Source organism: Hydra viridissima, unplaced genomic scaffold (genome assembly GCF_058129835.1).
Source record: "Hydra viridissima isolate aposymbiotic clone 2 unplaced genomic scaffold, HvirCarnegie_v1 scaffold_2, whole genome shotgun sequence".
In the NCBI taxonomy this organism is placed as follows: Eukaryota; Metazoa; Cnidaria; class Hydrozoa; order Anthoathecata; family Hydridae; genus Hydra; species Hydra viridissima.
Window position 1 is genome coordinate 8,184,633 of NW_028324301.1, and position 12,909 is coordinate 8,197,541.

Here is a 12,909-nt window from a genome sequence, read left to right on the forward strand (position 1 = left end):
AGTGTCCGGAAACTTTTGGCCTGCAATGTATGTATGTATGTATGTATGTATGTATGTATGTATGTATGTATGTATGTATGTATGTATATATATATATATATATATATATATATTTCAAGTTGTATTATTTTTAAATACAATATCTCGTGCTCGTATAAGAGTGCTCAATATTTTGTGTATATATATATATATATATATATATATATATATATATATATATATATATATATATATATATATATATATATATACACACACACACACACACACATATATATACATACATACATATATACATACATACAACTGTAAATGAAATACTTCTTGCGTATATAGGGAAATGGTTAATTCTTTTTTTTAGTTAATTTAGCTTAATAATATTTAGTAAATTTTAGAATTTCTTAATTTATTTTTATTACAACACAAATTCTGTCACTAGTTTTTTACTGGTACTTAATTCTATTAACATTAAGTTTGCTAATGTGTGCTCGCGAATCAACTCTTTTTTCAAACGCAGTTTTTACAATTTTTAAGAAATAAAAAAATCATACTTATATCAAAAAATGAGTTTATATAGCTTTATACCAACTCATTCTTTGACAAATGCAGCGCAGTGATGCACTTCACACTAACATGAAGTTGTACCCCAAAAGGTACTATCATAAGTCAGATACTTTTGGAACTCTTACCTATATGCTGCGACTCCGTTTTAACCCATAAACTTTATTTTGTAAGACTCTTTTGCAAGACTATTTTGTAAAAATGTTTCTCACTAACCCCACCACTAAAAGAATTGTTTCGTCGTGCTAGCCCTAAGGGAGCTTGGAACTAGTACGATAATTCTTAGGATCGTTCGTTATCTTTTTTTATTGTTGTTGTTCACAAAGCGACTTGGAGTGAACATTACAACAAAGAAAATAATAAAAACTACGTGGATAAAACTTTACGAAATTCGAAAAAAAGAGTAAAATTACAAGGACTTAAGTTTAAATATTATAGAAAGACTTTTAGCAAGAATACTTGAGCACGTAAGTAAAAAACTGACTGTAGGAAAAGTGAAAACTAGAAAATATAGCAAAAACAAAAATTGCATCGGGAACAAATGTCTAGGTCAAGACTTAAAGGTTAAAAATAAATTATATTTGGCACATACAAAACGATAAAATGCTGATTCTGCAATATATCATTTTTGTAAAATACGATAAAAAATACTGACAAATGTTAGTGTTTTTTACTACCTGGCAGCATCATACCCGGGAAAAAGTTTCTTCAAAGAGTTATAAAGTGCTGAATTAACCGACATATTGAAATCGTTGCCTAACTCAAAGCGGCAAGAAGGGCACGAATGAATACCAGCTTTAAACGCTCGCTGAAGACATGGCTAAGAAAAAAGTAAATAAATAAATAAATACGGGAGCCCATTATTACAGAAACATTCTGTTTCTTAAGTAGGTACTGTTAACATACCTTTGTGATAAAATTGATATCTTATTGTATAGTTTGTGTCATGATCAAATTTGTTAGTAGGAAATTTGTATGTTTTAGATAAAAAGGCAAATAAAAAAATTTTTGTAAATGAAATTTTGTGAATCCCCGAAATTTTTGTGAATGAAATTCCATACATGTGCGAATTGTTATGGATATTTTGTTAAGTAATTTATATTGCAATTGTGTTACGTAATTGATTAGTGTTATATTGTAATTATATTGTGTTAATTTCTCTTGGCTGTCTTTTGGAGACTTCATAATATTTAAAGAAGTGATGAAAATATTAAAAAAAAAAAAAAAAATCCTGTCAAATACACTGTGACCATTTTCTATCGGCGCATGTGGATTATGTCTTAAAAATGTACTTAACTTTATCTTTATAGAGCATTGCAATAAATTGTAAATAAAATATCAAAAAGTAATGAAAATTATCAAAAATTAATATCAAATTTGAAAATAGGTCAATCATAAATGAATTAAATTCAAAAGATAGCTGACTATTTTCTATAGACGCAGTTCACATTTTTTAACAAAACTATCCAAAAAAATGTTTTTGTCACATTTTTAGTACTCGATTGGACCTCCTTTGCGCTCAATTACTTGATAAATTCGTTTTGGCATACTTCCCACCAAGTTTTCCAGCACTTTTGGCTCCATATCCTCCCAGCATTCTGATACCGCTTCTTTTAGCTCTGCCACAGAGTTATATTGCTTCTGGTCAGCATAGATACGTCTTACAATGATTCCCCAGATGTTTTCAACAGGATTCAAATCTGGACTGCGAGCAGGCCACCACATTTGCTCGATTTTTTTAGCTTCAAACCAAGCTTTAGTCTCGTTACTTGTGTGAATGCTGGCGTTATCTTGTTGAAAAACAAACTTTTTGCGTCGATATTTGTTTTGAAATGAAATCAAACATAATTTTAGCACATCAATGTATTCAGAACTTATCATTTTGCAAGATGTAAATGCTAAATTTAACTTTCATGTTGCACAAAACCCAAGCCAAACCATCAAAGATCCACCACCAAAAATCCTTGTCGAAAAATATTTGGGTTCTCTCCTCAAATCACGCCAGTAGCCACTAAAACCATCAGGCCCATCAAGATTAAACTTTTTCTCGTCCGAAAAAATCACTTGGTATTGAAAACAAAAATATTCAGCTATTTAGACATCTCACGCATTTATGAGAATTTAATCTAAAATTTCTTACTTGTTCCCAATCGCGTGCCATGTTTTCGCGGGCGAATTCCATCCGTTTCTGTTTGTGAACAGGCTTCAAATTTGGTGCTTTATTCATTTTTGATCTTACAATGTGTGGGCTGTCTTTGAGAACTTTCCTAATCGTCTCCTTGCAAACATTTAAACCCAAATCTGACTTAATTGTTTTCAAACTTTTTGATGAATTTGATGCGAGTCGAACAATCCTGCGTTTTTCACGGTCTGAAACCTTAGATTTCTTTGGTTTCCTCTTGATTGTTGCATAATCTGTTGGATTTTTCAAGAAATTACGGATAACGTGATCTGATCTCTTCAATCTTCTAGCAATTTCTCGATTTGGAACTTTTTCTCGATGATAAGCCAATATTTGACCTTTTTCAATATTGGTAAGGACCTTTCCTTTCGGCATTTGGTTAAGTTCAACTTAATTTCGACTCACAAAATAAAAAATACTACAGAATATAAGAAATTTGCGACAAAACTCGTAAAAACTTTAGTGCGTCTATAGAAAATTCCCACGTGAATATTAAAAATTTAATTATTTTAATACAATCAAGATAGTTAATAATTAAATGCATAATGGATCATTGTTTTCTTACATATACTTATTCAAAAGTACCATTAGAACAATTTTATTACCACTGTAACACTGTAAATCCGCTAAATTTTACATGCGTCTATAGAAAATGGTCGCAGTGTACAAAATAAGTGTGGATACTAGACTAATAGAAAAACTGAGAAGAAAAAAAACAACTCATATTAGCAGCATTGATTGGGTATTTAGATGGACACTACAAGTTAATCATTTTTTGTAGACCACTTTGCAATTCTACTCAAAACCATTTCAAACAAATGGAATAGGTAAATAAATGGAGTCCTGAGTAATATTGAAATAAAAAAATTTAGATATTATTTAAAAAGAAAGTGTCAAAGTGATTGACCTCCTTCCTCAAACTTTTATGAAGAGTAAGGGTCTACTAAAACGAAGAATATTTAACAAGAGTATAAAAAGACTATAAACTACAGATAATAGAATGACAAAATGTTGAAACACCAGAAATTATTAAAATGAATAAGTTACAACTTTCCTCAAGTAATTAGCTAAATTTAAACTTCTAAATGTAACTCTAATATTAAAATATATTAAAATACCTTGCATGTATTATGACCACAATCGGTTGTTATTGGCTGATAGACCACCTCTTGACAACAAATACAAACAAAACGATCTTCAACTGATTGAAGAAACCTCTAAAATTTTTAACCAGATACATACATATACATAAAACATACACATACGTGTAATTATATGCACATTTTATATACACATAAATATTTACAAAATATTAAGATCTTTAGCCATCTTCCTCATGCTTCTTCCAGGATTTGTCTGCACAATCTTTCTAACGATCTGGATGGCTCTTGGAACAAACTGAATGCTTTCTTCATTGAATTGGATTGTATTAAAGTTGATTATACTTCCTTTATACATTGAAAACTGTTTTTCTGCAGACATTTTTGTTTCATAACATCCTCATTACTTAAACCAACCATTTTCAAAGCAACAATTTGATGGGGTTTCATTTCAGCAGACATTTATTTAGATTTGATATAGTAAAACAAGATCTTGACCTTATTGAAAGTGTATCATTAAATACAATTTATAGGATATTAAAATTTTAATGTATTTATAGCTAACCTGGTGAGATTCTGGCTGTTGAATAAGTTCATCCCATATTTTCTTATTTTTTGAATCATTTTTTATTAGATTCAGAAATTCAGTATCAACTTTAAATGTGGTCTTCACCTTTTTAGGAGAGAACTTGTTGGAACAATCTAGATTCGTAATGGATTCTAATAATTTAATTAACTGAATTTAAAGTAAATTCAAAAATTAAATAAAAAATAAGAAACAAAAACTAATTTTTAAAAACATCAACTGTTTAAAAATACCATCATCTTGATTTTGGTCATCACTTAGCTTTCTTTTTCCATTCTTTTCTCCTTTCAAAGACAAGTTTTCAGCTTCTTTTTTTGCCTGACCTTCTAGATAACCCTCAGGATACTAAACAATCAAAATTCTTGCTATGGTAAAGAGTTATTTGAACTGAAAAACAACATCACAAAATCAGTTGAGTCTATAGCAACTGTGCACAATAAAAAATGTGTCTATTGGTCTTTTAACTTATGCCTAACTTAGCATATTGAAATGATATGTAAAAAGTTGGTAGTGTTATTTTGCATGATTAATACACTATTTACTTTAATTTTAAAATTCTACTGGGACTTTTTTACAGCTCTTTAAATTTTTCTACACAGTGAGCTTTTCAAATTTGACCCAAAGACAATTTCCTCCCAATATAAACTAATACACATGCTGCAGTGCAATACATCACTATGCACATGCAAACATTTTAAAACCTTATGTAGAAAAAATGCGCTTACAAACCCATGTTTTACAATATGTTGAGCAGGAGAAGAGATAAAGCTTTAAGATAAAGTTTCTCTTCTCCGAAAGGAGATTTTAAGTCGAGAGGGAAGTGAGTAGCTAAATTTGATCTATCCACCAATTCCCTGGTCATTTTTTTGTATTCTCAGTTACCTTCCTAAATATCCTTTCCCTTCTGAAAGCTCTGAGTGAAGTGAAAATTTAGGTGGAAGAGTACTAAGCAATAAAACACAACAGCTAATTTCTAGACTTTTGCCAAATAGAATTCTTATAAAAATTGAATAAATATGAACATTTAAACATTATAATTAAATTGGTTTTAACCAATAACTTTAAACCAATAAGTTTTTAACCTGCATTTCAAGACCCAGTTTCTTGATAAGCTTTTTACCTTCCTTTGTCCAAGGTGCCGGTGACTATACAAAAGATTTAATAATGCATGAAAAAGATCATGATAAAAGCAAAACAAATCACTACTACAATAAAAAACCTAAATTACCTCATCATCTCTGCGAAGCCTGTATCTCCATACAATAAAACCTGACTGACCTTTTTCAGGCCAGTATTTAACAACCTATATGAGGAAAAACATAGTCAAGATAAAACAAAATTGCAGCATTTTAAATTGCAGACTGGGAATAGAATGTATTTCATAAATGTATTAGACAAGATGAAAAGATGCTCACTTTGTATATGCCATCATATCGTATTCCATCTTCTGGTGCAAACTTTGAATGCTTAGCAAACTTAAAACTTCGAATCTAATGCAAGCATTTTATATAATAGAGTAAATAATATAACAAATGATAAAAACAAAAAAATCAAAAATTTTAACAATCATTGTAAAAGAATTAAAATTATACCACACGTATTGGCTTTCCTTTCTTCCAATTAGCAGCTTCACCACCTTGTTTATCATTAATAGGGCAATCACAGTTTTTAGCCAATGCCCTAAAATTTGTTATCAACTTTTATATTTACTTGTTCTGATCTAACATATAGAGAATTACAAAACTTTTAATTAATAGTTTTAACTTGAATTTAAAAAATATTACCACCTGTTTGTTTTTGTAAGTGTCTGATTAAAAGATTGTTCAGCTGTTCTTTTATTACCAGACAAATCTCTTCCTCCACTTCCAGTATAAGTAAACTCATCGCCATCATCCTTTAAAATAGCAAAAAAAAAAAGCTAATATTTTTAAATGGATAATATAATGAGAACATATACAATTTTATACTTACTTTTTAGGTAGTAAAAGACTGTTTTGGAAATGAATTAAGACTTAAAATGATAGAAACCATGAGAAAACAGAAATGATGGAAAATGAATGTATTTGACCTGTTCTAGCATATATGTTATACTGTCACAAAAGAAAACATAATTTTTGAAATTTTTTAATATTCAATAATATATACTTTTTAATAATAGATAGTTTGTTTTTTATTATGATCCATAAACAGAAAACAGTGAAAAATGTTAGCAAAAAACATAATAAGCAGAAAAAATAAAAAACAGAAAACAGTGAAAAAGGGTAAGAATTTCTAAACTTTTCATACATGCATCACATAAGAAAATGGACTGTGTATTTTGGCAGTAATATAAAAACCCTTATTAAGCTATGTAAAAGCTACACTAAATTCATAGCATGTGAAATTGAGGTTATTTAAACAATAAACTTGCAGTATCATCTTCATAGCCTCCAGCTAAAACAATGGAATATGCTCCATCTGAGTCTCTCCCATGCATACCACTCACGTGAGGTCGATGAACACCAGCCTCACTTGCCTGCAATTGGAAATTTTTAAAAATGAAGTTTAGCTTAACAAAGGTTATAACAAATAATGCAAAATTCATCACTTTTAAAGACATTTTTAATTGTTTTTTTATCAACAAAAAAATTATATTTGTTTCAAGCATTTTCATTACATCGACTTCTAAATATTATTAATAACTTACTTGAACCCGAAACTTCCAACAAGATCCAACAGGTACCCCAGGAATTGGTCCAAAGTGATTAGGAGGTACAATTGTGCACACTTTAGTTCTCCCAACACATGCCATACCTTTTCCCCAATCACGATTAGTTTTGGAATTTGCAGATGCCATTTTTGCTTTCTTCGAGCTTTCCCTAAGTTTTTGACCAGCTTTAATGACATTAGAACCATCATTTTTACATTCAGGACAGTACCATTCATCCTCTTCAGGTAATGTTTCAAGTGGTGGTTCAAGACACTTCATATGATATGCCATATCACATTCATCACACATTAAAGTTTTGTCAGGTTCATCTTTACCAGAGCACTAATTACAAAAATGTTTAATGTTATGACACCTTTAAAAGATAAACATTTAAAATTTATTTCTTTTATGCAACTTATGTTAGTAATCAAGTGATATGCAACTAATGTTAGTAATCAAGTGATATGCAACTAATGTTAGTAATCAAGTGATAACATGACTAACCTTATGACACCCACAGTCTTTGCACTTTTTATTTGGGTTATCTTTACAGGTATCACAATCAGGTTTGTTTTTTCCTAAATTAGAAAGAAATTAATGTGTAGTTTTAAATTTAAAATAAACTAATAGATAAAAATAATTTAATGTGTGTGTATATTTCTGTCATATTTTTCTCTGAGTTTGCCAGAAAGGCATGCTTTTTTCCTTAAATGTTTAATAGAAGCCAAAAAAAATGTTAGGTTTTTTCCTCCAGCATGATGTCTGAATTTTTCATTTCAGAATACTAAGCAGTTAAAACTATTTCTTAACTTTTTGTGTCTTATTTAGTTTTTTAGTTATTTTATTTAAACTTAACTTTTTTAAATGAATACATAAATTATTTTCTTTTTTAAATGTATAAATTCTTTTTTCAAAAGTAATACTGTATAAGAAAAAAAATATAGCAAGAGCTAAAACAAAAAAAATAAATAAAGATCAAGAATTTTAGTGACAAAGTCAGCATAACATTTGATCAGAGATTATGATATTTAAGGAGATTTTTGTTTGTTATTAACTATTTCATTTTTATTGTCTTTGATTTCTCAATTATTTATTCTGTCACACATACTATAATTAACTTCAAACAAAACCAACAAAACACTAAAACTAAAAAGACAAAATGAACAACTAAAAAAAATTGTAAATGAATGTAATAAACAGTAAGTTAGTCATATCTTTCATATAAGAAATGTTAAAAGCATGGTAATTTAGTTTTTTTCATTTTTATTCTTGGATCCCAAGCATTTTACTTAATTTTGATTGATTGATCTCAGATTATGTTTCCTTTGACATATGTTTTAAAGCATTTTCTTTAACTAAGACAAACTGTCTTTCACTTCAGTTTTGATAAAAGATGTAAAATTCTTTTCCAACTTGTCTAGTTGATCATGTTTGTTATGTCGTGGATTCTTAGGGTAGCTTTAATTCTCCATTACTAACTTCACCAGCCAGTGTTTATTCCTTCAACTTATGTTTAAAATTTATCTAAGAATTATTTATTTTATATAGGATTATAATTGGCTCAAAAAACATATTAGCAAATAACCCATGAGTAAATGTAAAAAAATACATAAAAAAACTGATATGGTCTCTCAGCAAATAAAATGATCAAATGATTCTGATCACTTTTGTTTTATATGTGATTCATAAATTTTGGTTCATAAATTTGTTTAAGTCACAGAAGAATTATTACTGATGTTAAAAAGTTATATATCTTGTAATTTGAGTTGAAGTTAGGAGGCCAGAATAAGAATTTAAACATGTTTAATAAACTTGATAGGATGATGGTCAAATGGAAAGAAGGAAATTGCATTTGGAATACCAACAGTTTAAAAACATTAAAATATTATTTCACATTTTTTTTTTTTGTTAACACTCAAAGTTAGAAATTCAAAAATTAAATTCCCAAATTTGCCATAATTTATCCAACTAGTTGCTCACTGTGATGAGATGTCTGTTCCTATTTGAAAGAAACTTAACAAACTATATGATGAGAACATTGAATTAAAAGACGAAATGCTAGACAATGAACAACTGGGTAAATGTTGAATAGAAAAATTGATTCCACATCATAATAATAATTACATTTAAATAGTGCTAAATTTAGTCAAAAGTTTTTATGACCTTAATTGTAATAAGAAAATCAAAGGACATTTTTTGTTTTGTCATTCTTGTTGGTGATGTAAGTGATGAACAAAGGGAAAGATTTCATCAAGACATCACAACAAATTATAGCAAGACTTACTCAATTCAGGAGGTTTAGCATCCATATCATCCAAAGGGCCATCTAAAATTACCATTAAAAGATAAGAATAAAGTATCTAAAATTAATTTTAGATTTTTACAGCACTTTCAGAAAGCTGAAAAATAACTGACAAAAGTGTGATCATTTTTTAAAAACTAGGAAAATTTTTTTGATAATTAAAACAGATAATTACAAACGATTTTTAATGTAGCATTACCTGAACTCTCTATTTTAGATAATTACCTGAACTCTCTATTTTAAAAACTTCATCGGTAAATATACATTGGCATTCCTCTAAAGCTGCTTTATCAGAACTAAAAAAATCAATTTAAACCTTTTTTAAATTTGTTATATATGACACCTTAAATTATTATCAAATCATCAAATCATCAAAATTTAGTAAGCATTTAGAGTTAGAAAAACTAAAAAGTAAGCTTGAGTTCTTAAATCTAAAAGATTAAAAACTTATGATTTAGAATTTTAAAACAAATTTATTTTACCTCAACTGAATGGTTCCGAAAAATTCTTTTGCATTTCGCTTATTAATCTGAAACACCAAATAAATAAAAATATAATAAAATAGACTTTTATAATTGTATGACAATAGGCTTTTGCCATATTTATAAAATACCAGCTATTTTAAATCAAATTCTTTGAACAGCTGCCTCACGTTTAAGTTATTCATACATTATATATTATACAATTATGTATTACTATGCATAAGTTATTTAAAATATTTTAAGATAACATTCCAACAGTTTACACTTTTTAAAAAAATTGAAATTGAAGAATAATATTTCTGATTGTCTAACGAGAATGCAATTTATCAGTGATGTTATATTATTTGACAATCTCTCTTTGATTATTTATATAATTCCATAAAACAAGATTGATGTCAATACTAGAAACTATTTCATATGCCTAGAGAACAAAAATCTAAAACAAAACAAAAACTATTTCATATGCCTAGAGAACAAAAATCTAAAACAAAACAAAAAAAGAAAACTTAAAAAACCTTTTTTGTAATTGTTACATCATACCAAAAACCTCTTTCTTTTGGGGAATCAAAGTTATAGTTGGCCATCACAATCATCCCAGGTTGTAACTAAATATGTTGGCAAATATGGTCAAGAGATTGTATAATGTAAAAAGCTTTTCTCTTACAAGAATAAAAAATCATACTTCTTCAAAAGGAATCTTTGATCTTGCTCTTGGACGTATATTTTTATCAGAGAGTGGCACTAATTCACTTTCATCATACCTAATGTTAAAATAAAACTAGATTTAGTAATAATGAAAATTTTTAGAAAAAAAAAAGTGTTAAAATATTTCCATGGCAAATGACCTCTTTGAGATTGACCTTACATAAATGTCTTTCAACTACTTTGTCTTTTTTTTTTAAACAAATATTAGATAAGGAATATATTCACATCCAATTACTTTTCATTAGTCAATTACTACTTGCTTGTTTGAGAAGCCTGGCTATCCAGCTTCATGATTATAAAGAGGATATCAAGAAGCAACATTACCCATCAAAAGCAACATGATATGTAACTTCATTGTTCTCATCAACTGTTATTTTTTCCACTTTAGCTTCAAACCAAGCACCCATTGTGACATCTTTACCATCAACAAGATCTGAAACCTATGAGATTAGATCTAGGATTTACAAAACTTTTTTTTTTAAAAAAAAAAATTGATTTTCTTTAAAAATTATGAAAGAAAAATACCTTCCATCTTAAAGATGAAGAATTAAGAGTTGATTTCTAAACAAAATTTAATGTATACAATTTATTACTAAAACAAATGTATTTACTTAGCTTTGCCACTAATTTCTGAGCAGCTTTTAAACTTAATAAGGGACAAAATTTATCACACATTTAAAATTCAAATAATTTCTATATAACATAAACCTGACCTTTTCAGCATTTATTATTTTTGTTTGATTGATTAAACCTTCATTTTCTTCAACTTTTTTACAGTCAGATGGTGTTTCATCAGGAACATCAATTCGAATCATCACTTGTATTAATGAATTTAAGCCAATATTGTAATCAAATAAAGTGTGACCATCTTCCAACTAAGAAAATTAACAAATAGACAGTTGTTGAATTTATCAGAGATTGAAGTTCATAGAAATAAGATTTAAGTCACAAATCTAATTTGAATTTTTTTGGTATCAAATTAAATAAAAAAAGGGTTGCAATAAGTTGATTAAGTTAATATATCAACATAGATTATTCCTGAACTTTTTATTTACTATAAGATGCTCAAGGTAAAAGAATTTATTATTTCATTTTAAAGATAAAAAAAAAAAAAACTGTACTTTTCTGAAAAACACTAACAATTTTTTTATAGTAAATATTCTCATGTGATTTATAATCCTTTATTTTAAGATTTACTAAAATCTACGATTTATAGAAGAATTTTATAAACACAGCAACTCAACTATAGAGTTATTTTCAATTGATTCAAATAAAAACTATGGGGCACAACACTGGTAAGTTTATAACTCACCTGTTTTCCTGAAAAAAAAAGCCTTTGCTTTGAAGGTGGTACTTCAAGTTCATCTTTCATTTTTACCCGAAGATCCTCAATTTTTGTAAGCTTACTCAAACCATCTAATTGGAAGCTTTTTTTCCCATCCATTGTTCGAACTTGTACCCACATATTGAATTTATGATTTAAAGAACTAAATTAAAAATGAATTACAAAAAAAAAAAAAGACCAATAGCCCTTGAATTCTTTTTTGTAACCAAACAAAAAAAATATAATAATAAGCATAATACTTATCCTACTTTTAAATATGCAAGTCTCTTATATAAGTACTCACTTCAAAAAAAGCAAAAAAATTTTTGCTCTCTCTTTAGAACTATTTATTAAAAAATTCTATTTTTATACATAGAAGATGTTGAATTCAATTTAAATTATGATTTTATTTGGTTCTTTCAACAACACTTTAAAACCAGATTTTAGGCCATTTAAATCTCTTCAAAATTATAAACTTTATTTTGTTATACTTTAGTTAATGTTATGTAATTTTTATGAACCTACGTATTACATTGCATAAAACTTTGAAATGAAGTTTATGACTTTATTCTAAAATTTAACATTTTAAACCACAATCCAATTATAATTCACAATCCAAGATAGAAATTTTCTTCACCATTTAAAAACAATTTTTGTTAATTCAACAATAAATTAAGATTACCTTTCAGGTAATTACATGAAAAGACATTTTGAGCAAAAAGCTATTTTTTAATACTAGTAGCCATCAGTTGGTACTATATTAAAATGAAGTTTATAGGAAACCATGCATGGCATTTAATTTCAAGAAGCATTTTTTCAATTATAAGTAACTTAAAATTTACCTAATAAATCTTCTAAGAGGGTAGTTTACAGATTATCTGACAGGCAGAAGAGTTCTTTAAAAGAAATCTTTATCGAGTAAGACGTAGAGACCGTTTTCTACATGCGGAAAATGTAGCGCGAAGTGAAAATCGCTGT

At 27.9% G+C, this 12,909-nt stretch overlaps 1 protein-coding gene across 2 annotated transcripts; it reads right to left on the bottom strand.

Annotated features, from left to right (window-relative positions):
• Positions 1-936: 936 nt before the first annotated feature.
• LOC145186306 (E3 ubiquitin-protein ligase UHRF1-like) lies at positions 937-12,906 on the bottom strand. Of its 2 annotated transcripts, none has more exons than XM_090077649.1 (22): positions 12,774-12,906; positions 11,920-12,094; positions 11,321-11,482; positions 11,133-11,168; positions 10,932-11,047; positions 10,585-10,663; positions 10,418-10,507; positions 9,903-9,949; positions 9,646-9,716; positions 9,403-9,444; positions 7,623-7,696; positions 7,116-7,460; positions 6,840-6,944; positions 6,217-6,323; positions 6,022-6,109; positions 5,845-5,919; positions 5,658-5,732; positions 5,512-5,574; positions 4,663-4,774; positions 4,409-4,545; positions 3,862-3,960; positions 937-1,381 (listed from the first exon to the last, which is right to left on the bottom strand). In XM_090077649.1, exons 2-22 carry the CDS (start codon positions 12,070-12,072, stop codon positions 1,235-1,237), a joined length of 2,223 nt encoding a protein of 740 aa, XP_089933775.1. In that variant the 5' UTR covers positions 12,073-12,094; positions 12,774-12,906; the 3' UTR covers positions 937-1,234. The 2 variants fall into 2 exon arrangements, with proteins under 2 accessions (XP_089933775.1, XP_089933774.1); XM_090077648.1 differs by having other exon boundaries at positions 4,409-4,563.
• Positions 12,907-12,909: the final 3 nt, after the last annotated feature.